Source organism: Thunnus maccoyii, chromosome 10 (genome assembly GCF_910596095.1).
Source record: "Thunnus maccoyii chromosome 10, fThuMac1.1, whole genome shotgun sequence".
Classification (NCBI taxonomy): Eukaryota; Metazoa; Chordata; class Actinopteri; order Scombriformes; family Scombridae; genus Thunnus; species Thunnus maccoyii.
Genome location: NC_056542.1, coordinates 27456076 through 27482758, shown reverse-complemented (window position 1 = coordinate 27482758; position 26683 = coordinate 27456076). Strand labels below are relative to the sequence as shown.

Below are 26683 nucleotides of genomic sequence, written 5' to 3'. Positions count from 1 at the left end.
GGTCACTGGAGCTGGTTTGAAGCCCAGAGTTGCTGCTTATGGTTGGTGCCATCTTTTCCGTTTGGACCCAGAACCCTCCAAATAAGGACTACAGAGTGTTGCCTTTTTGAAAGCTAGCGAACAAAGCAAACACTAGCTTACTGAGTACACTGAGTGGTGCACACTTGGGCTAGTTTTTGCATTTTAGATATCATAATCAAGTAACATTAAATTTACTGAAATATGGCAAAATAGTCCAACTAGTGCAAGTCCTGAGCCGGGGAGAGCAGTAGGCAAGCGAATAGTCTCCAAAATGATCACCAGCACATTTATTAGAGGGCCCAAATTTAGCAATTGAGACCATAATGATTCATTGAAAAAAATGATTCAGTTAGTATTTCTAGAGAGAAGTTGACATTTCTTGAATGGGAGTCAACTGGAGCCAGCTGTGGCTGTCATTGCACTTTAAGGTACTTCCGCATTGGCTTCAGCTTCAAGCCGTGGTAGTTCCTGCTTTCCATGAATACAGCTTCACAGATCCGCTAGCACGACTATAGATTGTTAACATGTAAGTGATAGGAATGCTGTGTTTTGGATGTCTTTGTGGATACCATCGATTTAGGAGACATTCAAATCCATTGTATAATTTCAAATTCATGTGCATCACACAGACATAAACTTGACAGTTGTTTTTCAGTTCCTGAAAAGCTCAGTTTCTTGAAAGTTCAAAGTTTTTCGAGGGTAGCAGTTCTCTGACCAGCCTTCACAAGTCCGTCTTTGCAGGACTGGGTGTGTCTGTTCATTTGCACATGAGATTCAAAGGAGCACGTATGACTTCAGTCAAGCCTTTCATCATGTACAGTCTCTTCTCTGAAACCTGGCATGCTAACCATTTAGCCAAATATTTACAATTAAAAAGGTTATAAACTGTATGTGGATCTAAGCGAGACCTTTAACTAACTGTCCCATTACTGCTTATACTATTTACTATATGTTTGTGTGTGAGAGAGAAGCAGTGAGGTAGAGACTCCTATCATATCAATGGTGGTCTGTTTAGCGAGCAAAGCTAAAAGACCATTCAGTTGTCAAAATAAAGCCTGTGGAAGTGAGCTGTGGGTCACTGCAGCCCTCTGAGTTGGTTTATTAGTGTGGTCTGTGCAGAGAAATAGGCAGCCTTTAATGTATACTGCTATACCACAAAAAGGGCACTGAGGTCCTCTGAGATAGAGTTTCAATAGGGAAAAAGTTTTGTGCTCTCTGAAATTTGAGTTAAAAAAAAATCAGGGAGGTCATGGTTACCCAGTGTCTTCAAGACAATACATCATTAAACTGAATCCAAAATAACTCACCAGTTACATTTTCAGATACTGTGATTCAGAGCAGATGGCTCATCAAGGATGAAAGTTAACCACTAAGTCTATCCCAAAAATTTGGTGTATTCCTTTCAGAGCCGCACCCATTTACTGGTTTACTGCTGTGAAGGTGGGCATGGTCTCATCCACTACACCCAAACACAACTAATGAAATTCCTGAAACCTAGCTCTAACCAATAAGCATCCTCCATCTACCACACCAGAGCGCAAAGGGAGCACTTCCCGTGAGGGTGTGACACCTGGCACAAAAGCCCCTCTATCCACACTGTATAGCCTCGACCCCAACCAGAAATATCACTCACTGCTTTTCTATTTGGAAGCCACGGAGCTGGGAGCATAGACAACTCTCTCTCTTTCTCTCTCGGTTGTTTCACTCTTCTACTGTGACCTTTGACCTTGAACCTAACTGAAAACAGGAACATATGCTGTGTTCTTTTGTCTGCATCTGTGAGGGTTGTGATAACAGTAGTCACAGGTTCCGACTGTGTTGTTGCCTCTCAGAGGAGGAGGACAACAAGTTAGCAAGTACACAGTAATAATAATAATAATAATACATGTTTTGTGCTGGTTAGACAGTTAGCTCAATAGATAATAAGAAAATGAAAAACAAAATCGTCCATTTGTCCACAGTATCATTTGTGTTTTTTATTCTGGTTCCAAAACTGACGCAAAATGGGAACATAAAACATCTTTCAGTTGAGTAACCATTTTTATCTCATGCGCATGGTATTTACTATCCTTACTTCACATTGATCCCGGAATACATATTTAGTCACAATTAATTTAATGTTTGTTAAACTCATACACAAAATTGAATGCAGTTAGCTATAAAGCTACTAAAAGTTCTCACCCTCTTACAGTCAGATAATGCTGGTGGCTCCAGCGTCAACCACCATGGTGGACCAAATGTCTGAAGCTGCAGTTGCTCCACTGACAACTAGATGCTGGCTCCAAGAAATCTCAGCTGTGGTGACTGTTGCTCCATCAAAGCGCATTGCCTAAATAATTTAGATAGTGTGACTTCAGTCATTCGACAAAACTAGCAGCAAGCGGTAAACCAAATTTAGGCTTCAAAGAGTCCCTTCAGAAAGCTATGGGTGATGTCACACACATGATGTTTTTTTCCACAATCTGTGTGGCCCTCTGTATAACTTAATATGCTGAACATGAGTATAACTATCCAAAAGTCTTAAGTCTTAAGTACCCTGTGTGTTTACAGCTCATGCTGTTTGTTTTCAATGACCGATGGGTCGATCTCCTGAAATGTATACATATTTAGCCTGAAGGAGGAATCAGGGTCTGGCCACACCCAGAGACAGCCGGAGGGAGAGACAATTGGTGCTTTTATGCTAACCTGTTGTGCTTAGAAAATATAAAGTCCTGTGGTTCATGTGCAAAGTACGAAGACACGTGTGTGATCACCACCCACATGGATGAGCATCCATCATGATCCTTAACATGCTGGTCACCCAAGTCTTCTATCTATCCCCCCCCCCCCTCTCTCTCAAACACACACACACACAAACACTCACAGTTTTGTGAACAGGTGGACTTTTCTAACCAGTTTGTTGACATCCGTATAACCGGAACGCAAAGATCAGTGTCAAATCCAAATGACATCCTGTACTCCTCATTCCCTTTTGAACCAGATGTATATCATCAATCATCACCCTCCTCTTTCTCTCCCTCATTACACACATACTTTCTATGTCTTTTCTTGGCTCATTGAGACTTCAGCTAGTCATCATGGCATTCTTTCACTATCAGTCTGACCTTCATAATGCAAAGACAAAACACAAAAATGACCCGAGTAGGTCTCACACCTACTCAGGTCATTTTTTTGTTTTGTCTCACATCTAGATACTTTGTAGAAGCGGCAGTATGACCAAGTGCTTAGACATGGTACTTCAGGCAGTGGACTGAGATTATCAGCCAGAGCCCACATCTGCCAGAGTGCCCTCGAGAAGGACACTGAGTTGTTGCTGCTGTAACTGAACCTCAGCTTTGACCTCCCTGTAGAGATGAGCATCAAAAGCAAAGATGAAGTTCAACAAAGTTACAGATTTCATTGTTTCATCCACACATTTCATACATTTAAAGTTTCAATAAATTCTTTAACTCAAGATTAACAAAATAATGGTGGAAAATAATTGAACTTTTTTTTTTTTACTATTTTATGCTACTTTAGACCTCAACTCCAGTACATTTTAAAGGCAAATATTGTACTTTTACTCAACTACATTTATTTGGCAGGTTAAGTTACAAGTTATTTCTTACTGCAGATTCAGATTATTAATACAAAATTAGCCCCACCTGTACCAACTGCAACATTAAAGTGATACTTACACTCACTTACACATCACTAATACAGTGATATGATACTCTGAAACAGTCCATTCTGCATAATGAGCAGTTTTCCTTTTGGTACTTTTGATGCTTATGAATACTTATGTCCTTTAACTTGAATGCCTGTGTTTCTTACTCAAGTAAAATATCTTCTCCCACCGCTGCCTAAAGAGAATCTACATCACAGTTTCTTCAAGAAACTTCAAGAAATCCCATTTGGATTTACTTGTTCATCCCCATAAAACTGCTAAAATTGAACAATGTTGGAAGGTAAAATCACACTTTGTTTAAACTGCTCAATGCTTAATATGTAACCTGTGAGGAGGAGGATGCAAGAGGAGATAACTTTATTTCAAGGGGCCAAAAGCCAAAATGGTTTGGAACCGCTACCCTTTTACTGTATATTGACTGTTTTTATATCTATTGTAAAAGATCATTGCATTTATGTCAGGCAGTACAGTCTGGATTTGGGTGGGTTTACTCTCTGCTTTGCTCTACACCCCTCACGCTTACACTTCATTGAACTTTTAGAATAAAGGTGCTGCAGATGTTGAGGCTCAGAATGGAAACGCCTAAGAAACTATTGTAGAGACCAGTGGAACTAATTCCTTCACAGTCCGCTGAAAGTCCCATTGACTGAGGCGCACTTGATTTTTTTTTTTTTTTCTGCTCCTGGCTGGCTGGAGGTTGGTGTACACCAACACACCTCCCGACTGGACTGCTGCTGAATAGACCACTGACTTCACCCAATTCAGCCTTTAGTTAGATCGCTTGGTCTGGTCCCACCCATATGTGAACAGCTTTTGTCACAAGTGAAAAAAAAGTCCTTTTCAGGTTTTTTTTTTTCCTTCCCTCCCTCCTCCTCAGCATCAAGTGCAGCCTGAGCGGAGCGTCCCGGCTGCGACTTTCTGCCCAGCCTCTTTGAAGAAGCAATGAGGAGAAGGGAGCCGTCTCCCTGCTGATACCAGGACGTCTGGGATGCAGTAACAACCGTTTGTTTTCTAGTGGGATCATATTTGTGTCTTTCTAGGGAAAACAAACAATACATTGAGGATTTGGCATATCCATCAATCGGATGCAAGCAGGTAGGAAGCCTCTCTCATTTTGCACAGTTATTAGGATCTCTTGTTGGAGCCATGGGGCAAATATGTTAGATTTTTAAAAAATATTATTTATTTATTTATTGCTATTGTTATGTTCATTGGTTTCATGTGGTTTGGATAGTTATTTCGGGGATTTAATCAGATTTTATTGCCTAAGTGGTGCTTCATATTCTTTATACTTTTTAATCATTATGCGTATAATTTTTATTAGATGACGCTATTTAATTAGTGAAAAAAAAAAAAAAAAAAAAAAAAACTGTTTGCACAGTTTGCTTTAGAACGAACAGATACCTTGTCCCTGTTCTTTCATACAGCTGCTAAACTGAAGCAGATGTGAAATTACTGATGTTTTGTTTTTTCACATTTCATTGGCTATCTCATTTTATGGGGTATTTATTTGCTTTGCATGCTAATAGTGTTATTTGTTAGTTTTTACAATGGAAAAAGACACGACTTTTGCGAAGACATTTTAAATTTAATTAAAATCTGACTTTTTTTTGGGGGGGGGGGGCATTTTCTTGTTTTAAAACACTGACAGTGTCTGTCTCATGAGTCCCTGGTTGGAAACTCTGTGCCTGAGGAGCAGAAGTTTATTTAAAGTTGTGAAAATAGGTCAAAGCGGATGAAATCACCCCTTTTAATAAACGTGATGATGAATTAGACAATAGACGGTGATGCCTGAGGTGGAGAGGGGACAATTGCGCCATAGCGCCATCCTTTGGTCAATATGTATCCAGGTTGCCTCTAGCAGTGCTTCTGAATCCCTTGAGAGATGGAGAGGGCACAGCGCTGTTCAGCTGACTTCAGTGGAAAATAGTAAAGTTCAAATGAGCGCCTTCTGTGACCAAGAGCCATCATGGCAGCATATCATTTTCCACTCTATGTTGAATAATTGCAGGCTTTCTTCTGGATTTGTGTTATGTCTGAGTCTGGCGGTGGGAGTGTGAAATTGAATAGAAACTAAGGGTAATTTTTGTATTCTCGTTCATTGAGACTGTTTTACAGCTCTACTGTCTGTTTTTGGCTGGTTAGATGTTGGCCACTGGGTATGTTTTATTGGACACTGTGTTTAAGTTAAGCCAAATAGCCTCCTTTTGGTGGACTCCTCTGCCCCTGGCTCAATGACAAGACAAAGCATGAATTAAAAAGGCATGCTCTCTAGTTTCAACTAAAAGAGAGGATTTGGAGAGTGAATGAGTTCATAATATTTCTGCAATGGATGATGAAGCACTGATATGGTCCACAGGTGATGCTGTACTTGCAGTGAAGGAATTCTCCCTCTCAGCTGAGTCCCTTGGGAGCTTTGCCAAGCCTGGCAGCGTCTCATTTTCACGCTGCACTAACATATAATTGAAAAGGAATGTGTCTGTGGACCCCCTGGCCAATTTAGACTGTCCCTGAAAGGTTTGTCCTCCAGCTGGATACCCCAGATGTCAGGCTGTCTGTCACACACTATTTAACCCCCCCCAAACAGCCAGAATGAATGCAATCTCTGTGGTGTTTCATTGTGGACTTCTGTTTGAAATTAACTGTTGGATTCACACTCCTGCTGCAGAGGCATCCAAGTGATTTTCTCTCCTTGTGTTTGGAATTGATTGTGTCACTTCATCACCACAGCCGCGCTGACGAAATGAAGCTTTTCTACTCTGTAGTTAAGTGATGGTCTGCTGAATCTATTAAAACGTACCCAAGTTGTATTTTTTTTAAAGGGTTATCAGGATCATTGGCAACATTACACTCACAGAAGCATGAACCAGCACACTGTCTGCAGCCTGCATAGTCTCTATGTTTGATGTCATTTGTACGCATGGACAGGGCGCAGAGTGGAGCTCAGGAAACCAGATATGGTCATTACTGAAAGAGAAGGTTAACCATTGTGGCAAACCTCCAAGCCACTGTCTCAGCCCATTCTGAGGATCAGGGTTCATCCTCGCCTCCTTGCTGCCCGCAGCCTCCAGCAATACTCCAGGGATATAAATCTCCTCTTAACCACATAGCTAATGTATCAACTCTAGAGAAATGTTTTGAGATCTCTAACGTATCTTAAACAAATGCTATTTTTCCATATGAATAATGGCACCAATCATTTTCTGCAAACTTGAGTATTTTGAGATCTTGTGTTTATAGAAAACTAAAAAACTGTTCTTTCCTGATTTTGCTGTGCTGTCACAGACCACTGAGCTGCCCTCATGATGGTCTACAGAGCTGAACCTGGTGGATGTCTGATATTCTGGGCTACACTGCCTCCCTGTGGCTGTAAATAGAGCTGTGTTTATTTTTTCTCAATCAGGAGGCCTCAACATAGGATAGAAGACCCTCTTAGTTCAGGGAGATTTGAGTCTGCAATTTGAAGGGCCTAAAGATGATTAAAGGCTGTTTGCTGAGCAGTCTGGTTCCAAACAAGATAATGGCCTCTCCTTTACTGAGTAGAGGTGTTTAGTTAATAAACAAGAGAATCTTTGACACTGCATCCTGAATCTGAGCTGAGTTCTGAATCAGTGTGAATCTATAGCTTTTTGAGACATTGTCAGTTGAGCTGTGCAATATACAGTATGTTATTTCCTAATTTAAAGCTCACTGAAAGACTGTGAAAGCAGAAACAATCAAGAGGCAATAACTCTGTTGCAGATTGGTGGTTGCTGATCTAATAACCTGGTGCTTATATAGGTCTTTTTTATACTGTACTCGAGGACACAGTTTAAACAAGCAACATGCTGAACTTACCTAGAGACTAAAGTGAAGACAGCAAAGACAACATTACCGTGTTATGAAAGGTGAGGCAATCTCAGTGATTTGTCTGAATGGTAATGTGATTGAAGAGTCTATACAGCACTTAGGCACAGCACTGCTTTGAGCTAAATACTAACATCACCACACTAATATGCTCACAATGAGCAATACTAACATGCTTATGTTTTGCAGGTATAATCTTAGTTTAGCATGTTAGTATGCAAACATGTCATTAGTTTTGCATGTATTTGGTCATTTACCCAAGCTTTAGATGAATACAATTTTTGACCATGTTGGTGCTTAATAAAAAGTCGAGGGATTGCGCATTGAAGAAAGTAAAGGGGTCACCAGAGTCATTAGAATCTATTTTCTATGAAACCAATCCATGCAATGGATGTAGAGATAAGTGACAACTTTGACCTGCTAGAGGGACTAATGAAAAGTCACCAAAGTCAATAAGGTCCATCCTCTGGGTACCATGGATATCTGTTACAAATTGTATAGCAATCTAGTCAATATTTGTTTATATTTGCCATATTTGACATTTTACTCAAAACCACAAATGTCAAAACAGGATCACCAAAGACAGTAGCATTCATCATCTGGGAACCATAATGTCCATACAAAAATTTCATGGCAATCCATCCAATTGTTGTTGGGTTATTTCAGTCTAAACCAAAGTGGTGGACCACCGATAGACCGACAGACTGACATTGTCATCCCTACAGCCATGTGTGGCTAAAAAGGTTATTCTTTTTCTTTAGTGTGGCTAGAAAAAACAAACTACATTGTCAGTAACTATGAATTCTCTGTGCTGGACTGAACAAAATGACTCAAATCAATACTCTGATTTATGATTTCCACCCCTTTACCCCTCCTCTCTATTCTTAACATTTCAGAGCCAGGCCCAACTTAACAATGGGCCCCATACCCCTGTGTGTCCTGCTGCCGGTGACGGTGCTGGCTGTGGTGGTGGCTGTAGCTGCTGAGGTGAACACAGTTGATGATGAGTATACCTGGCCACAGTGGAAGGTTCCTCTGGTAAGGAAAAGACGCACTTTGCCTCTCAGCAGCCCCAACTTCTCAGCCCATCCTCAACCAGAGCTGAGTGGGACTTGTGGGATTGAGTGTCAGCGTCGCCTCCCCTCACCTTCTATGGACGACCTGGAGGAGTTCCTATCCTACGAGACGGTTTACGAGAATGGTACGCGCACATATACCTCAGTGTCTGTGCAGGGCCTCAACGAGGTGACAGCTTTGTCCAGAAACAACTCGTCTAGCTCCCGACACAAACGAGAGGTGTATGGCACAGACACCCGCTTCACCATCTCTGATAAGCAGTTCTCCCTCAAGTATCCCTTCTCCACCTCTGTGAAGATCTCCACAGGATGTTCTGGGGTTCTGGTGTCACCTAAACATGTGTTGACCGCTGCCCACTGCATCCATGACGGAAAGGATTATCTAGACGGGGCTCGGAAGCTACGAGTTGGTATTCTGAAGGAGAAATCCAGACGAGGGAAAGGAGGGAAAGGGAGAGGGCGAGGAAAAGGCAAAAGGAGAAAGGGAGACAAAGCTCAAGAGGAAGAAGAAGAAAAGGAAGAGAACGACGGGAAAGGGGACCGTAAGGGAAAAGGGAAAGGTAGAAAGAGTCGGAACCGGCGGAGTGCGGAATCAGAGAAACCTTCATTTCGGTGGACCAGGGTCAAGAAGACCCAGGTGCCTAAGGGCTGGTTCAAAGGTGTGGCTGATGGACTGGCTGCAGATTATGATTACGCTATTCTGGAGCTGAAGAAAGCCCCAAAAGTCAAGCACATGGATCTGGGTGTTATCCCCTCAGTCAAGAAGCTCCCTGCTGGGAGGATCCACTTCTCTGGCTTTGATGATGACCGGCCTGGCAACCTGGTGTACCGGTTCTGCTCCGTCTCTGAGGAGTCCAATGATTTGCTGTACCAATACTGTGATGCCAAACCCGGCTCCAGTGGCTCTGGGATCTACATTCGCCTCAAGGAGCCTGGCAAGAAGAAGTGGAAGAGGAAGATCATTGGGGTATTCTCTGGTCACCAGTGGGTGGATGTAAATGGGAACGGGATGCAGCAGGATTACAACGTTGCAGTGAGGATAACGCCCCTCAAATATGCCCAAATTTGCTACTGGGTCCACGGGGACTCGAGTGAGTGCCAGGTAGCCTAAGACAACACAGGATCCCAATCAACCACCACCAATCCTGTCCTTCAGACCCACCTTCATAAAAGGGACACCTAATCTACTCTAACCCTCACCTCCCCCCACCAACCAGGGGCTGTTGACTGCCTCTTCTCTTCCTGCCTGTATTTCCCATGTCTCCCAGTGACTCCTGCTACACTGATCACACACACACAACCCACACACAGCCATACAGACTCAGTGTTGACAACAACAGGAACTCGGCAACACATAAAGAGAACTGTGGCTCTTCAGCTTTTCTAATTTATTTGCTAAAAAAACAACTGAGAAAAAAATATGTATTGTACGTGTTTACAGATCATTCTGATCTGCAGTTTTGCTTTCTATTTTGACTCTTTTTAAAAAAGATTTCACCTTTTTGGATACAATGTTAAAAAGTGTGAGCAAAGCCCTGGTACATTCGTCTTATATTCTAACCAGGCTTTGTTTGGAGAGTCTTGCATTCTCAAGTGTTCTCCACCACTGTAAAAGAAGAGTGCGTGCATTGGCCTTGACAAAAGACCCAGGAAAAAAACAAACGTAACTTTTGTTTTACAAATGAACTATATAGAGATATTAAGATAACTTTTTATAAGCATTTTAATTGAACGAGCTGGTGTTTTGCATTGTGTATATCTAGAAGTTTGTTTTTTACAACTACCTTTTGAAATAAGACTATTTTTCTGTCTAAATAGAGAGAGTCCTCATGGACCTTGGATAGAAGATTTTTCTGATTTGTGAGTCTCACCATCTTTTCTCTGTTCTTGCAACGCAGTGAAATGTGGTTTCATTGTTGTGCACATAATAATAGCGGTGCTTACCCAGAAGACGTGGTGCTAATTTATGGAATTGTAAACTTTTTTTCGGGGGAGGGGAGACTGCTCAGAATATATTTTGATAGCCTAGTACTGTAACTATGTATTTAATGTGAGGCTACATATTTTGATTGTGTTAAGATGGGACTGAACCATTCAACAATTTACTTGAGCTGTTTAGATTTCTGTAACTCTAATAGTTAAATGAGATTACAAAAGCCACAATAATGTTATATGATAACAAATTTGAATCTGGAATGTGATATTTTTGACTTTTCTTGTTGCATATGTTCCAAAAATTCGAGTCTTTTTGAATACCAAATACCTGAAATTAATGATGCAGATTGAAGACTACCAACCATTAAACCAAGATTACTACTTGTGTGTGTTCGTACATACTTCCTTACTCACCTATATACTTACTTCATTAAGAAATAAAACCACTCAGCAGCATGGCTGGATTAAACTGTTATAGGGCCCCAGGGAAAACATTTGTTGTTGGACCCCTTTTGACTCAGCCACTCTCCCACCCTCTGTGCCAACCTCCAGGTTCTCATTAAAGCTGTTCTCATCAATATTTTCATACTGACAATAGATTAAATTATGAAGTGTATTGGAATGGTGCTGCTCATAGACCACTCGAAATGATCACCCAACTCTGTGGCTCTTCTTAGCTCTTTGTTTTGATTTTATGGCCCCCAACTTTACTTTGATCCACCAAAGGCATTTGGGAATATGTCCACTTGGAAATCTGGCCTTGGTGAACAGTCATGAAGATACTGTTAATGTGGTGGGACATAAAATAATACTTCAAACTGACTTTTATAATGTTGGTGAATGGAAGAAAAGAAAAACTTTTGTGGGCAGTTCAATCCGTCATTGAATTTATTGCATCTCAAAGGGCTTACATGCACTGGGGAGAGCCATCGTTAATAAAATAAATTTACAACTAAACAAAAATACAATTTTAATAATTCAGTCATGAAAAATGTGAATAATCTCTGATTATTTTCTCTGAAACACATCTGATTCTCACAACCAATCGCTCGGTCTCACAAACAGACCGCTGAGATGACAACACAGAGTGAGCTTTATAACTGTCTGTAGTTTACAGCACAGGACTGGGGCCACTGGTGTTACACAGCAGTCCAAATGCATGTCAACCCTAAGAACATAATTCTATTATTAGTCAGCAGGAATAGAGGTGCTCTGTGTAAAAATGCTTTCCGGGGACCAACTGTGACCTCCTGTGGGTTTCTGCATTGTATGCATTGCTCCCATTTGGCCACATACAGTAGAACGGTTCCATTGACAGCGGGTCAAAGGTCAGCAACAACTCAAACAAACAATATGTTCAAACAGCAAACAAGTCTTAATAGTATGTCAGATCTCATTGTCGTTTTTGGCATTTTCAGGTGACCAGAATAGATTAGTGTGTTGAAACTTTTATAATTTGCTGTAATTATAACATTGTCAAAGCAGGTTGAAACACTGTCACTTGGCCCATTTTTTCCAACAGCACTGGGTGCAACAGGCTAGTAACATGGAAGTTAAAGGTACCCCTTGGAGTTTTTTGACCACTAGTAGTAATAGTGCAATGTTTTGATGAACAGATCCCTGTTTTGTTCATATTGCATGCATGGGCAAATGGGCACACTTGTGCGCTCCAGCAAAAGGCAGAGAAGCAGCCTGCAAGCTAGCAAACATGTATGTAAACAATGCAGGTTTTAATTCTTTCCAAAAATTGGCTTTGCAAATGTTTAAAGAGGGAGGAAATGCATTCAACACATTTGTTAGGCCTCAAGGATACACACACAGAATGTAAACATACCTTTCTTTGTTTAGAAAAAAAACTCACAGGGTACCTTTAATCTGTTCCTGAGTCTGTCTTTTTGTAATGAGATTTTGTAGTGTGCACAGTGAAGTGACAAACCCACAAAACTCCTTCTTGCAGGAACACCATGTTGTTTATTATCTGCTCTTATTGTTGGAAAATGTGACAGCAAATTTATGAAAAAAAATCTTTTAGATAAAATGAAAATGTGCTGATCCACACAGGAAGTGGAACAAACAGCTATACAGTTATATTGAGGAACAGTTTGAGTTAACCTCTGTGACTAAGAACTAAAGCATTTTCTCTGGAATTAAGTTGCAAGATATGTTCTTTAATAGCAATACCAGCAAATATTGACAGCAGTCTGTCTGGTGGGATATTCTTAAAGAAACAGAACATATAAATAACATAGGACGAAAAGACGAAAAAAACAAACATAGAAAAATAAGCCACAAGTTAAAAAAAGAAACAAACAAAAAGGATCACTTGCTGTTCTGGTAGGATTCAGAAGCCCATAGAAGTTGTTTCGTAATATACAGTATATTAATCATATAGCAGTATTCATATTTGTTTCCAAATACTTTCAAATGATGACGGGAAATAGAAGGATACTCACACGACTTCTTACAATTTCATGTCAGATTCACATTTATATTTCTCTTCAACAGACACACAGAATAGAGACGTAATCCTCGAATTCGCCAGAGAAATCTATGTACATCAAAGAGGACCTTTCTGTAAACAACACATGACATGGTTCTCCAAAATCTACTGGGGCTTCGTTTACCACTCTCATCCAATCGAAGTGGGACAAAGAAGAGCTCCTTCTCCTTTACAAGGAGGGGGGGACAGATATGGGGCTGTGGGTGGAGCTTAGGACACCAAAGCACATCCATCATTCAACTCAACACTAGAAATAAATCTAAACACATATGCCTTTGCTTTCTCTCACTTACTTTTTGTGGACTTTTTTTTCAGGGTTTTGTGTGATTTTGTTTAGACAAAAGATTAGTACATCTACATGAGCACACGCTTGTATTTTTTTCTCATTTATATATATATATATATAATCCGCTATGGTTCACTTTCACAGTTTGTGCTACGACATCACACAGGAGAGGGGCGGGGAGTGGATAGGCAGGGTGGAGAAAAGAGGCTCTTCTAAGGTTGAGTAGCTGAACAGAGGGAGAGGGGGAGGTCACTGGCATCCTGAGATGTTGATAGACACCAGGAAAATGGTGAGAGGGCCCTGCTCCACAGAAGAAAGCAGCTGGAAGAGAGGAAAGAGAGAATATTTTAACATAGGAGTCATATTATGATGTGATCCTTGTAGGATTTTAATGAAGTGCAAGAACTACTCTAAAAGCTGAATAATGAAGCTGTGGTCACACAACAGGATGACAATGTCGATTGCTATGTGGTGATTTTCATAAATTAAATTCAACTACTTCATGTGCATTCCCAATGGTCCCTTGAATAGCACCATTGAGTAGCAAATGATCCAATAAAATCTCAATAATTCTATTCATTTTCAATGTTCTATTTAAATGCCAAGTATGTAAGAAGGTGGACTTTGCAAGAATCACAAAGTTGAATATTTGTGTGATGAAAAGGAAGCCAGCTGGAAGTCAAACTGAAATCACATTTAGTCATCCCTTTTTACAGTCAAAAATTATGTTTTTGTTCAATTTATTGTTAATTGTTTTATATTATTAGGATGAAGAATATATTTGGGGAAATGTCAAAAATACTCTTTTTCGGCCAGCTAGAGGGGGAGTTTCAGTGTCTGATCAAGAAGGAGAGGGGAACGAGATACAAATTAAATGTCATGGGCTAGAATGTTGCTAGCAGTGGTACTGAAGAGTGAGACCCAAAGTAAAAAATATCCTGAGAGCAGAAAATGTTTGAAACATAGGTCATCAGCTCCATCTTCAGGTGCTGTACTTGGTAGCAGGGAACTGTATGTGTGAGAAGGAGTGACAGGCATTAGCAGAGATCAATACCAATGCCTACACTAAAAGCTCTGCAAACAAATTAGATAATGGTGGCAAGAAAATTTAAATAGTCCAATTCCTGATCTCAAATCTCAATCTTGACCAGAATTAGGCCAGTTGATCCTTCTTTCCATTAAGTATGATTGAATGAGCATTCAGCTGGCAGCTGATTAACTACCATGTGCCACCACAATATGAATGCAGCATCACATATTTCTGGAAGTTTTAACTTATTGCATGTGTCCTGAGCTCCCACCTGGGGCGTTATAAGAAGTCCTTGAGATCGAGTTCTGCCAGAGGATCCTTGGGCTTTTTAGGACTCTGGCTTGTAGGTCCTGGAGAAAGCTGTGAAATAAAAACAGAACAACTTAACCAGTTGGCAAGACATGTAGTGATAGTTAGAAATATAAGAGTATAATTAGTTTTCTGTGATGCATGGATTAATTTGTAGATGAATGGAATTATTGGTAACTAAAGGTTTGTTACCGGTGCTCCTGGTGCAGCGGCTCCGGGTGCAGCTCCGGCCACCCCAGCGAAGGGAGGTCTCATCATGGGTTGCCCCATCAGAGGCTGCCCCATCATGGGCTGCATCATGGGAGCTCCAGGGCCTCCTGCAGCAGACTGGTGAGACAGAGAGAACACAGTGGAGGGGGTTTCATGAGGCTGATTAATCATCTTCTGCCTTCAAGATCATTTGGATGTATATGAAATATACATTTGTATACTAGAGATTTTACTATGAATGAAATGCTCACCATGCCGAAGCCAGGCTGTGCACTCATTGGTGGCACCATGGCTCCACCGGGTGGAGCTGCTCCTGGCGCCCCAGGAGCTCCAGGAGCGGCACCAGCCTATAGAGACAGAAAGCAGAGGTCAGACCATCAGCTGCTGTATGTTCTTACACAAAACACAAAGCAATAACACATTTAGTTCATGTCTTATGCTTGTTAGGAATTATTCAAATGTATGCTGAAAGCTACATCTTACGAGTTTGAAGCAGTATGTACAACTCTAAGCTCAGTTTGCAGAAATAAAACAGCTTATTGGATGAGGAGTCAGTGCTGTTCTTACCATGGGGGCTCCTGCTGCAGCCCAGCTTGTGGGGGCTACCTGGGGTGTCCAGTTGGCTCCTCCAGTCAGCTTCTTCTCACTCAGTGGATCCCTAAAGGAGATTGAACACAGAATAACACAGACTGATGCAAGACTCCACTGTGCCATTTTTGTTATTATCCTGCTCATGCTTAGATTAGTGACTGTTGTAGACTAACAAAGATGATGCAACATACAGTACAGTGGTCTACAGGTAAAGAGCTCCAGTACTCTTTTATCATTCAAATTCCATTTGCCAAAATAAGACTTCATTAAGAAATCTTAATGAAATCAAACTGCTGCTGTATCAACACTCATAACAGAGCATTCATATGAAATGTTGATCCCAAGATGGGAAAACATTCAAATGGCTGAGGAAAACCTATTAATTTGGTGGCTATGATTTAATAACACCAAGCCCAAAAGAGCTCTGGAGAGATGCAAACTAAAGGAAGCAGCTATGATATAATTGGGTGCAACAGTTTCTCAAGGCCAAAAATTCATTGAAGACATAATGATTAAAATGAACATCATGAAGACATGATGTTTAAACCTAGCGACCTTCATCAGCTTTGAAATTGTTGTGCCCCATTACATCATATGATTATGATATGATTTTCTGTATTTTCACAAACTCCTAGGATCTTATTTATTCTTTCACAAATCCAGTTCTATGAACCAGGCAGATATGTTGGAGCCTACACAACTATCATGCACATGCATTCACTGAATCCACATCAACATACACATACTTACTTTTTCTTTACTCCAAGGTCTAGGACACAGGAAAGAAAGAAGAACACGCTCAGTTTCTATTTAAGAGTTTCTTATAAACAGAAATCTTTGAGAGCCAGGCAGGAAAAGCTGCAGTCTACCTCCTATCAGGTTGGCCAGTGATGAGTCCAGATCTCCTCCGATGGTTTTGGTAGGGGTTGGGGTGGCGGGTGGAGCGGCTGCAATGCCTCCCCCTGTGATGGGAGCTCCCATGCTTCCTGCTGTGCTCCCAGCAGAGCTTCCCCCAGTGCTCTGGGGCGTTACAGCAGGCATCAGCAAGTCACCTAATCCACCAAACACTTGGGAAGAGGGTGGGAATGGCAGGACATCAGAGAAACAACATGGATTACAAACCCGCAAATCCCTAATCTAGCTATAACACAGGAAGAGGGCAGACAGTGCGGTGAGGGAAACAATCCAGCTGCGACAGCATCAGCTGTCAGGTGTGCATCGCATGCACAAAGTAGGACTTTAAATATATTTGAGCATTCAAAGGGATGTAGCTAGAGCAACTGCACTAAGCTAGTTGCTAGCCAGTTTACATAGGCACACTTCATCAAATCAAACACTGTCTTAATTTGGAATACAGGACCGGTTTTAAACCATGTGTCACAAGGCCTGAGAGTTTGCAGGTTTTCATTCCAACCAACCAGTATAGCAGTCTACCTTTGGTTGAAGGCGTATTAAAGGAATATGTGCAACCCTGCTTTAATAATGCCATAATCACTGTATAATATCCCACATTATACTGCTACATCCAAACTGTTTTGACACCATTTGTTAAATTTAATTGTTTTGTAAGCTGCAGTTAACTGAGAAGCCTCTGAATAATAAGGATAAACTTAAGCCATGCTAGCAGCTCTGTGAGGTTTCAAGCTAAATGCTAATGTCAGCATGCTAACATGCTCACAATGACAATGCTATAATGCTGATTTTAAGCAGGTACAATGTTTACCATCAAAGTTTAACGTCTTAGCTTGCTAACACTTGTTATTTAGCTCTAAACACAAATGCTGAGAATATCTATACATTCCTATAAAATAAATAATTATATAAAATCTTTAATGTTTCAACCTTTGCAGCAACCAAAGAGGTCTAATTATTAACGACAATCACATTTTTTGACTGCAGACTGAGACCTTAAATATAAGACATGGTATAGTGCCTAGCTTGTTGTGTGACCCAAAATTAATTGAATGTATTCATTCGCAACTCCAGAATACATTTAAAAATGTATCATTGAAATGTGTATTATTGCACGATTGAAATGAAAACCTGTCCACTGCAGAGTTTAGGCTTGGTAGCACATGGTTAAAACCCTCACTAGTGTAAAAGACTGGGGGCAAGTTCTATCAAAAAAAACCAAAAACAAAAAAAAGTAAGTTTTGCCTCATGCAGGAGACAACCAGTGGTTAAGTTGCAACATGCAAAGTAGGAACATCCTGCAGAAGGGGAGACTTGCCCAAACTGCACATGCTGCAATGCACAGTGGGTTGAACTCACCAATTACATATTAGAAGAAGCAAGCAATGACCCAGCAGAGTGGAAGGGGTGAGGATGAGAGAGGGATGTTGAAATGGAGCAAAAGAGAAGAGGTGTATAGCAGAAAAAGGGAAAAAGAAAGAAAGATGTGTCAATTGTGTGGAGGGTGGAGGGGTGAGCAGGAGGTGGAGAAAGCACAGCATTTGTGAATGTGCAAGAGTCCAGCAAGAGAAGAAGAATCAAAGAGACTGAGAGAAAAAAACAGACAAATCATTGCGAGAGAGAAAGCAGTGCTGAGGAGTTAAGCAGTCAGCAGGAACAACAGTTTTATGTAATAAGGAGGACAGTGACGGCAGCACGTCAATGTGTGTCATTCATGCAGAAGTCAAGCTCTCAGCAGGAAGAACAGCAGTAATAACAGTGACAGGCTAGGTCTATCTATGGTTGGGAGAGCTCAGTTTTAATGAACCAAACGAAATTAATGCACATCAAGCAGAAGACTTGTGCAAATTTGAACGAAAAAAGCAAATTCTCTTAAGTTTCACATTTCACAAAGCATGAAAATGAAAGTGTATTAAGTGATTAAGATGAGACAAAAAGAATAGATGTAAAGGAAATCTTTTAAAACATACTGTATCACTGGACACTTACTTGAAGCATCAAAGCCACCAGAGGGCGCCGGTGTGGTGGTTGCAGGTTCTGCTGCTGCTGCTGCTGCTGCTGGTACTATAGGTATCGCTGACACTGCAGCGGGTACTGGAGGTGTTGGAGAAGGAAGTGAGCCTAGGGCGTCAAAGCCAGACTCCAGGAGATCGTTCTGCACCAGAGCTGGAGCCAAGGCTGGAGCCAGAGCTGGGACGGAGGTGGGAGCCAGGGTGGGAGACATCAGGCCTGATGGATATAACAGACAGGACTGCAACTGTAATAGCATGTGTGTTTTTTCTCGACTGAATCACCATGATTTCATGAGAAACACACATTAAATATGATTACTGGCACAACAGATGACACATAAGACATTTTACAACCAAAATTCAATTTTGAGTTTTCTCTATGTGGTAAAGTTGATCACTGCAGCAGCCAATAGTAGGAGAATACAGCACAGAGAAAGTGAATATGATACAGCAAATTACTCAACCAGTGACAACAAAAGAGCTTATTGAAAATGATTTGAAACATCTAATACGAATTACACTATCCAAACGGGGCATGTAACAATAAAACATATCTACATCAAGACAAGAAAATAGGTGAAAAGACAAGAAAATAGGTCAGGTACATCAAGTACAATACACAAATGCTACCATGTGAAAAGGATGTCTGTTGTCTGTATGAGCATGTTGTGTATGTTGAAAATATTCCTTAATGATTCATGTTGTACCAAGATAAAAACTTTTTTTGCCCTTTTTTTGTGATACTGTAATCCATGGGCGAGGCAGTGGCCATGAAATGACTAGGAAGTTGTGATGAACAGATATTTTCCATTTCTAAATGAGTCCAAAGCCACTTCAGAAGTGCTGTGTAATGAAATTCAACCTGTAGTGCCGAGCCTGTGCCATTAATTTTACAAATGCATCTCCATCATTACTTGCTGCATAACTTCTTAATCAGCACATTTCCATCAAACATTTGAAGGCATAAAAACTTTTTCACAGTACTGCAGACGTTTTATCAAAATTTGCTACTCCTTTCAGCCTTTCCAACTTGATATCCTATAATTTTCATTAAAATATTTTGATGTAACCAAAGAGTTACAGACAGAGGAGTCTCACCTCCCAGCAGGTCGTCTCCAGGCCCTCCAGGAGCAGAGCTCTGTGTCTCCTCCACAGGAGCACTGAAGGAGTCTGCAGGGCCATCCAGTTATCCACAATGCAGCATGGAGGGCAGAAAGGGGTGAGAGGTCAGCCCCGGACCACACACTGAGACATGGTGGGGGGGTAGGAGACAGTGAGACAGATCAAACCGACTGTCACGGCCACAGGTTGTCATTTGTGTCTTGACTGATTGCCAAGCTTCAAGAAGGTGGGTCTTATCTATTAAGAGCCTGTTAGAGGGCAGACAGAAGGTGAGAGTAGAGGAAGAAAGAGGAGGGTGGCGTGCTGCTGAGAGCGCAACTCTTTTTGAGATGGACTATGAATGATAACCCTTATCCTGAGCTATTTTGCTATAGTTTCTATCCATGTTTATTTGCTAACCTAAATGAACTGAAACCAGTGCTGAGCTCAGTGCACAGTCGGTGACCAAGAAGAGGATCAGAGGGAGTGGCTCCTAACCACGTAAAAAGTGGAGCATCAGTGGGAAGCAGCAAAACTATAACTGAAATACGAAATAATAAGTGAAAAAAAGCAATGCAGGAATTAGGAACTTGGGAAGTGTAGATGGAAAAAAAATTGGCCATGATGGGACCATTTTCCTCAGTTTTTTGTCATAACATAGTAGAATGACTGTAAGAGACTGATACAATTCATTTCTACAGGTTGCTTTATTTGTCTTGGAGTAAGACTTGGTGCAAACTGTGCAGGTACACACAGCAACAAGACTAAGAATGTGCAACCATGCTAGCAGCTCTGTGAGGCTGTAATTAGGCACAGTGATGCTTCCAGCTAAAAGCTAACATCAGCATGCTAACATGCTCACAATGACAATGCAAATATGCTGATGCTTAGAAGGTTTAATGTTTCTCATTTTCACCATCTTACCTTAGTGTGTTAGCATGCTAACATTTGTTAGTTAGAACTAACCACAAAGGACACCTGAAGCTGTTGGAGATGTCATTAACTTTGGACAATTTTGCCATGTTGATGGTGCTAGATGAAAAGTCAGATCACCACAATTATTACATTACGTTGTTACTCACTCAATTATGACTAATTCTGAGGGTGACATGAATGTCTGTGCCAAAATGCATGGCAATCCATCCCATAGAAGTAAATGATATTTCAGTCTGGGCCAAAGTGGTGGATCACCCGACTGACAGACAGACCTACACTGCCATCCCTAGAGCTACGCTAAAAATGAGGAGCTTCAAAAACACTGCTTGTTTTTAATCCAGCCGGATAGCTAAATCTTAACCATTGTATAAAACTGATTTGAATTGAAAATTGAAACCACATTTTGTTAAAAAAAAATCACACCTCCACAGAAACACACACACAAACAGTGTAATAATTATTTTGGCAATGTAACTGGGGGCTACTGCCAACTATTGTCTGTTCTATGTCTATCATCTGTCTACAGTCTAACCCAGAAACAGCTGAAAATAGTTTTGCACTAACACCTACAGTCTATCACATCTAGATAATATAAGCCCAGCTGGTTCAAACATTCACCTGAGAACTTGAAACAACTGAGGAGTGATAAAAACATCCAGCAGAAAGACAGAAGAAAGTAAAATTATACGATGCACAACTTTTATACAGCATATGTTGTTTCAAAGAAGTGCGTGTGTGTGTATTTGTGCACTGTGAGGTACTGTACCCAGCAGGTCAATAACTGGTGCTGGCTCTGCTTTGGGAGGAGAGGAGGCTTCTGGGATGGGAGCTGCAGCGGGAGCTGCAGCAGGAGCAGCAGCGGCAGCAGGAGCAGCAGGAGCTGGAGTTGCAAACGAGTCTAAACAGGAAGAAAGGCAGAGACAGAAGCAGGGAGAGATTAAATTACTCTCAGATCTAAACAACCAGATTTATCCGTGACAGCTTCCAAGAAGAGAACGCTCTGCTCATGCACTGTTATTATGCCTGGACTAAAAGGCTAGCAGAAATGCAGAGAAGAAGCAGGAGTAGGAAGCAAGCATCCCTGCATCTTATCTATGTATCCACATCCTTGAAGTGTGCACCATCTGGAAGTACAGGACTGGTGTGCATGTGTATGCAGACACCAGCACCATGCAAAAACTTCAATGATAAGTGGAGGCTGGCTGCACTCTTCATGAGAAGAGGAAGAGAAACTAAGGTAAAGCAGCTTGACTCACCGGTCACAATGTCTCCAACCGGAGCCGGCTCGGGCAAAGGAGAGGGCCCGCGCGAAACAGCAGGAAGGTCTAATTTACCAACGCAAGCAAGAGGCAAAATACGAGAAAGAAGAAAACCGTGGGGGTCGGGGAGCAAAGAAAAGCATTAGCATGGCAGGTAGAAAGACAGCGTAGATAGAAAGCAGCCACAAGGACAATCCAGTACTAGACGAGTGGGTTGCATGCACAGATCTCATACCACTATGGGGGACAAACCAAGACGTGTAGGATAAATAAAACAGTTGACAGAGGAGTGGACGTATGGAAACCAGAAGAGATGAACAGGTTCCACACACAGAGAAATGGATATCAACTCCTGTACCTGCACCAAAAAGGTCTACGCTAGGAGTGGTAGCAGCTTTGGATTCAGTGGTAGGGCTTTGCTCAGGCATAGAATCAAACATATCTAAGAACAAGGACACACAATCATATGTACATTCAGATTTCAAGTCAAGTGCAAACAGAATGATGAGTTAAGAAGAAAGATGAGGGAAAGCAGAGAGAGCAGATATTTTGATTAATAAACGGGTAAGCTGCTCTGTATCTGTTCAGTGCAATGCAAAATGAAACAGTGAAAAAGTTAAAAGAGAATATTGCCCAACTTCAGCATGAATACAAAACTTTCATACTTGTGTTAATGAACTTTGATTAAATGACCAGAAATAACTGTAGAGTTATTTTTCAAATCTCTATGATATTCAGTAACAAAAGCCTACAGTCATGCTAGCGACTCTAAGGCTGTACACATGCACAGTGGTGCTTTTGAGCTAAATGCTAATGCAAGCGTGCTAACATATACACAATGACAGTGCTAATGGCGTGTTCCATACAAGTCGGAAGAAAATTCCAATTTCTGAGCTCCATTCCACGATTTACGATGCAAAATGCAAACAATCAACATGGGTCACCAGTCTATCGCAGGGCTAACATCTGTACTATTTATACTATCTACTGTGGAAGGTAACTGAAGCATCTGGTGGAAACCCTCATGAGAATTTTGAAGTTTAGCAATATTCCCCTTTAACTAAAGTGCATCAGCTACAATAAAGCATTCATAGCTGTCAATATCTGAAATATCTGTCACAAGCAGGAGAAGAAAACATTTTTCTTCCCTCTAACATTTGGCAGTCTCTTTGTTAGTATTAGGTTAATAATCAAAGCAAGTTGAGCCACCTCTGTTGACAAAAAAAGTTACAAACATCCAATATCTGATTTGGTCGCGAAAAAATAAATAATTGATGGATTGATTTTTAAAGTGGCAAACATCATGAATTTCATATTTATATTAAAATTATTTCAGTTTTGCAGAGGAGGTCAAGTTGCTTGATTAATTTAATGGTCAATTAAATGATCTGGATCTAGATCAGGAAGGGCATCATGGAAAATAAAAAAAAACAAATCTGAGATGTAGGGACTGGGTAAATTATCATTGTCACTATCATATCATCAGTGGCAAGAGCAATACAATCATCGTCATCATCATCGTCATCATCATCATCAAAACCTTCATCATCATTGTCATAATGCAGGGCAATGCAGTGAGAGGCATAATGAGAGCGAGAGGACTTTACCACCAAAGATATCTAGAGTCGGGGCGGCTGCAGACTCTGTGGTGGTGGTGTCGGTGGTGGTTGTGGTGGTAGTGGTGGTGGTGGAAGAAGGGGTGGGGGCAGCGGGGGCAGCGATCGGGGCAGCGATGGTCGGCGCCTCACTAGAGGTGGAAGGTGTGACGACGGCAGCCCCCGTGTCAGCAGGCCTCATAGCAAACAGGTCCAGCTCTGGAGCAATGTCCGCACTCCCCTCCGTCGTAGCGAAGGGGTCTTCAGGAAGAGCAGCAGGAGGTGGTTTTTAGGGGTTAGGGGGGTTATGATGAGAGAAGAAGGGGAAGGGGTGGTGGGTAGGGGGAGGGGGATTGAGGGTTTGTTAAAACAACAAACACTGTAAAAAGCTTATTTGTGAGGCCTCTGAAGCTCCTAATGAGGATTAGGCACAAAGAAATTAAACCAGTCAAACACGTGGTCACTCATTAACTTCAGTACTGCATCCACAACCAACAACATACACCGGGGAGCTATACTTCTCACTGTGAAGTAGGCGATGTAGAACAAATTTTGGTTGACTGGCCAATCAACCCTGTGACTGATGAGAACAAACACCAAAATCATCCATGCATCCCTGGTACATCATTTGCAATGTGACCTACATGTTAGTGTACTACAGGCTGTGATATTGGGCCACTACAACTACACTGACACTTGACTGTACCTGCATGGGACCAATAAATCATAACATTATATAACTGCTATGACATGTTATTAAGAGCAAGGATCTTATAAAAGTCATTTTAACAGCTAAAACCAATTTACACTTGGCTCAACTTTCCATAGAGTGAAATCTACAATGATTTATTCTTTTCTCTGAGCACTGGTGCTAAAGCTGAAGCATTAAGACACAGTGCTTCAACATTACAGCTGCTTAATTCATGCCATCTAGAGTATTTCCTCAAATTAAAAATTGTTAGCCATATATTACACTCACCAGATCATATAAGACAGGGATTAAAATTCATTCTCACCAGGTAGTAACTGTTTGATCTGGTGGTAAACATTGTGTAACTTGGTCAATATTAACTATAGTTTCACACTTCAAAGGAAGAAATAAAAGTCGAAATAGAGGAGTTAAATAAAATATAACATTGTTTCTCAGTGATTCCTCCTCTCCACTGTTTGTATCAGTTAGTGTTCAGAGTTAATATTTGACCTGTTATATCAAAAAACATGAACACCATTTAAAAAAAGCACATTTATGTCTTGTTACTTTGCAAAATGCAAGTGGTCGAACATCAAAAACTCTGGTGATATACTAGGGATACATGGAACATCTGTTTTCTCATCACTAAACAACAAACTTGACCAATGAGCAGGTTTTCTAAAAAGCCGGTGTGATTAATAAAACACTTCAAGTGTGGGGGCAGAATAAAGTTAATGCCACAGCATGTTAGATAAACTTAAAACGGCAATAGCTCTGTTACTGCTATGGTTAGTATACTATGCACAAACCAGAGCTCCAAAAATGTACAGTAAAGAGTCATTTTGAATAATAAAGAAAACAAATTTGAACAAATACATTTCATGGACATTACACTGATTGCTCCAGTCCTTGTCCTGCTTTACATACTAGGCCAAAGAGAGAAACTGCATGCAATTAAATAAAAGAAAAAGGAAAAAAAGGCTCCAAGATGATTTATATAATCATCAGAATTAGGTAGCATCAGGGTTAGTGTAATCAAAACATAGGGTATTCATTATTATATAGTATAGTCTGTAGTCTGTATAGGCTGTGCTGTGCTTTTTACTGCAGTATTCACTGAGTGAATATTACGAGGAGAAGAGTAGTCGAGATGAGGGAGGAGGGTCCATGACTGGGGCATTAGAGCAGGATTTGGGGTGAGACAGTAGGCCCTGAGGGCAAAATGCCTGTTCTACTGTCTCCTACAGAAGCAGAAGCAGCTTTAATATAGTAAAAGCAACAGCTTTCACATTCACACACACACCCATACACTCACACGTGCACGCACTTCCACAAAAAGCTGTCTTGTCACCCACCAGATTCACCAAATGCATCAGCAGCAGGGCCCAGGGCCACGGCAGCAGGACCGTCTCCTGGGGAAGGTGCAAACGCATCTATGGTATTGCAGACGAAAACAGCCGGAACGCAAACGCAAAACATAACACCCGGACCAACACACCCACAGACACATGGATGTTTAGAACAAAAGATGAGTAAACAGATGGAATGGACAGGGGACAAAAATGAGAGGTCAGCATCAGGAAAAAGCAGAGAATACAAGAAATATGCAGCCCAGTGACTGCAGTAATTCATCTGACTGTACCATCAGTCACATGAGAGGTTTTGGAGGGCTGCATAATGCTGCATTCAATGAGTGCACAACCTGTGCAGGCTTGTGAAATGAGGCAAGTTGTCACAAGTTACTTGTACTCTGTGACAAGAGGGAAAATGTCAAGTTCAGGGATGGACAAGGCAAAGTCTCTCTTTGACAAAAATACACAATTTGCTGTTTTTTAGTAGTCAAAAAGTCACCACTACTCATAAAAAAGTTAATGTTAAAATTAATATTAAAAAAAACAAAATATCATTAAATAAAAGTGAGCTACTCATCATTGTGACATATTTATGAAACTGTTAGTAAGCCATTAGGAAGAAGGTCATTAAGGATGATAAACAGAAAAAAACACATAGCAACATATCCCAAAAGTAAGAGTCATGATAGCAGATTAATTACACTGCATTTGGTTTATTGAGGTGCGACACAATGGTTGTGAAACACTCGGATGAATGCTCAAAGCATGTTAATGTCAAAACACATCAGTGTTTTGTGACAATTGCCCAGCGTTGAATAAACCTGCTGAAAAGCAATTAATCCACTAAACTGGCTCATATTTTTGGGATGTGCCACAAATGATTAAGGTTTTAGTCTCAGTGCAAAACAGGGTGTGTGGAAGCTTGACATCATGTCAGCACATTAGTGTGCACAGTGGCGACTGGGGACAAAATCACTGGGGATGTAAAAACATTAGATAAAAGTGAGGATATTGTTACGGTACCAGAAGATTCCCTGTGTTCCCAGTGCTCCCCTGTCTGTCTCTATCTGTGTTTATGTTTTCTTTGTGTGTGTGTGTTGGCGTGGGCGTCGTCCCCCTTCTCCTGGCTCTGCTCATCCTGCACACCTGTCTGAAATCGGCTCATCACCTCCCCCACTCTGCTCACCTGCCTCTCATCAGTTCATCAGCTTGCAGTATATCTACCCCTGCTCTTCACCCACTCTTGGCCAGATTGTTGTTTCAACCAGTGGTAGCTATGATTCAAGGCCAATTTATTTTTCATTCCTAGTGATTCAGTTTCTTTGTGTCTTGCATGTTAACTTGTTTCTCTTGT

The 26683-nt window shown here is 41.1% G+C and overlaps 2 protein-coding genes across 2 annotated transcripts; one reads left to right on the top strand and one right to left on the bottom strand.

The window, feature by feature from the left end:
- Nucleotides 1-4214: 4214 nt before the first annotated feature.
- Nucleotides 4215-10928, top strand: prss35 (serine protease 35). The gene is made up of 2 exons (XM_042423361.1): nt 4215-4783; nt 8431-10928. The coding sequence occupies exon 2, from the start codon at nt 8450-8452 to the stop codon at nt 9719-9721; it is 1272 nt and encodes a 423-aa protein (XP_042279295.1). The 5' UTR covers nt 4215-4783; nt 8431-8449; the 3' UTR covers nt 9722-10928.
- A 1420-nt stretch (nt 10929-12348) lies between these two features.
- LOC121905243 (clathrin coat assembly protein AP180-like) lies at nt 12349-26386 on the bottom strand. The gene is made up of 15 exons (XM_042423357.1): nt 26353-26386; nt 25333-25389; nt 23299-23547; nt 22050-22133; nt 21689-21757; nt 21199-21330; nt 19494-19565; nt 18373-18612; nt 16341-16538; nt 16222-16240; nt 15448-15538; nt 15132-15227; nt 14863-14997; nt 14633-14721; nt 12349-13652 (listed from the first exon to the last, which is right to left on the bottom strand). The coding sequence occupies exons 3-14, from the start codon at nt 23486-23488 to the stop codon at nt 14641-14643; spliced, it is 1407 nt and encodes a 468-aa protein (XP_042279291.1). The 5' UTR covers nt 23489-23547; nt 25333-25389; nt 26353-26386; the 3' UTR covers nt 12349-13652; nt 14633-14640.
- Between the last annotated feature and the right edge of the window lie 297 nt (nt 26387-26683).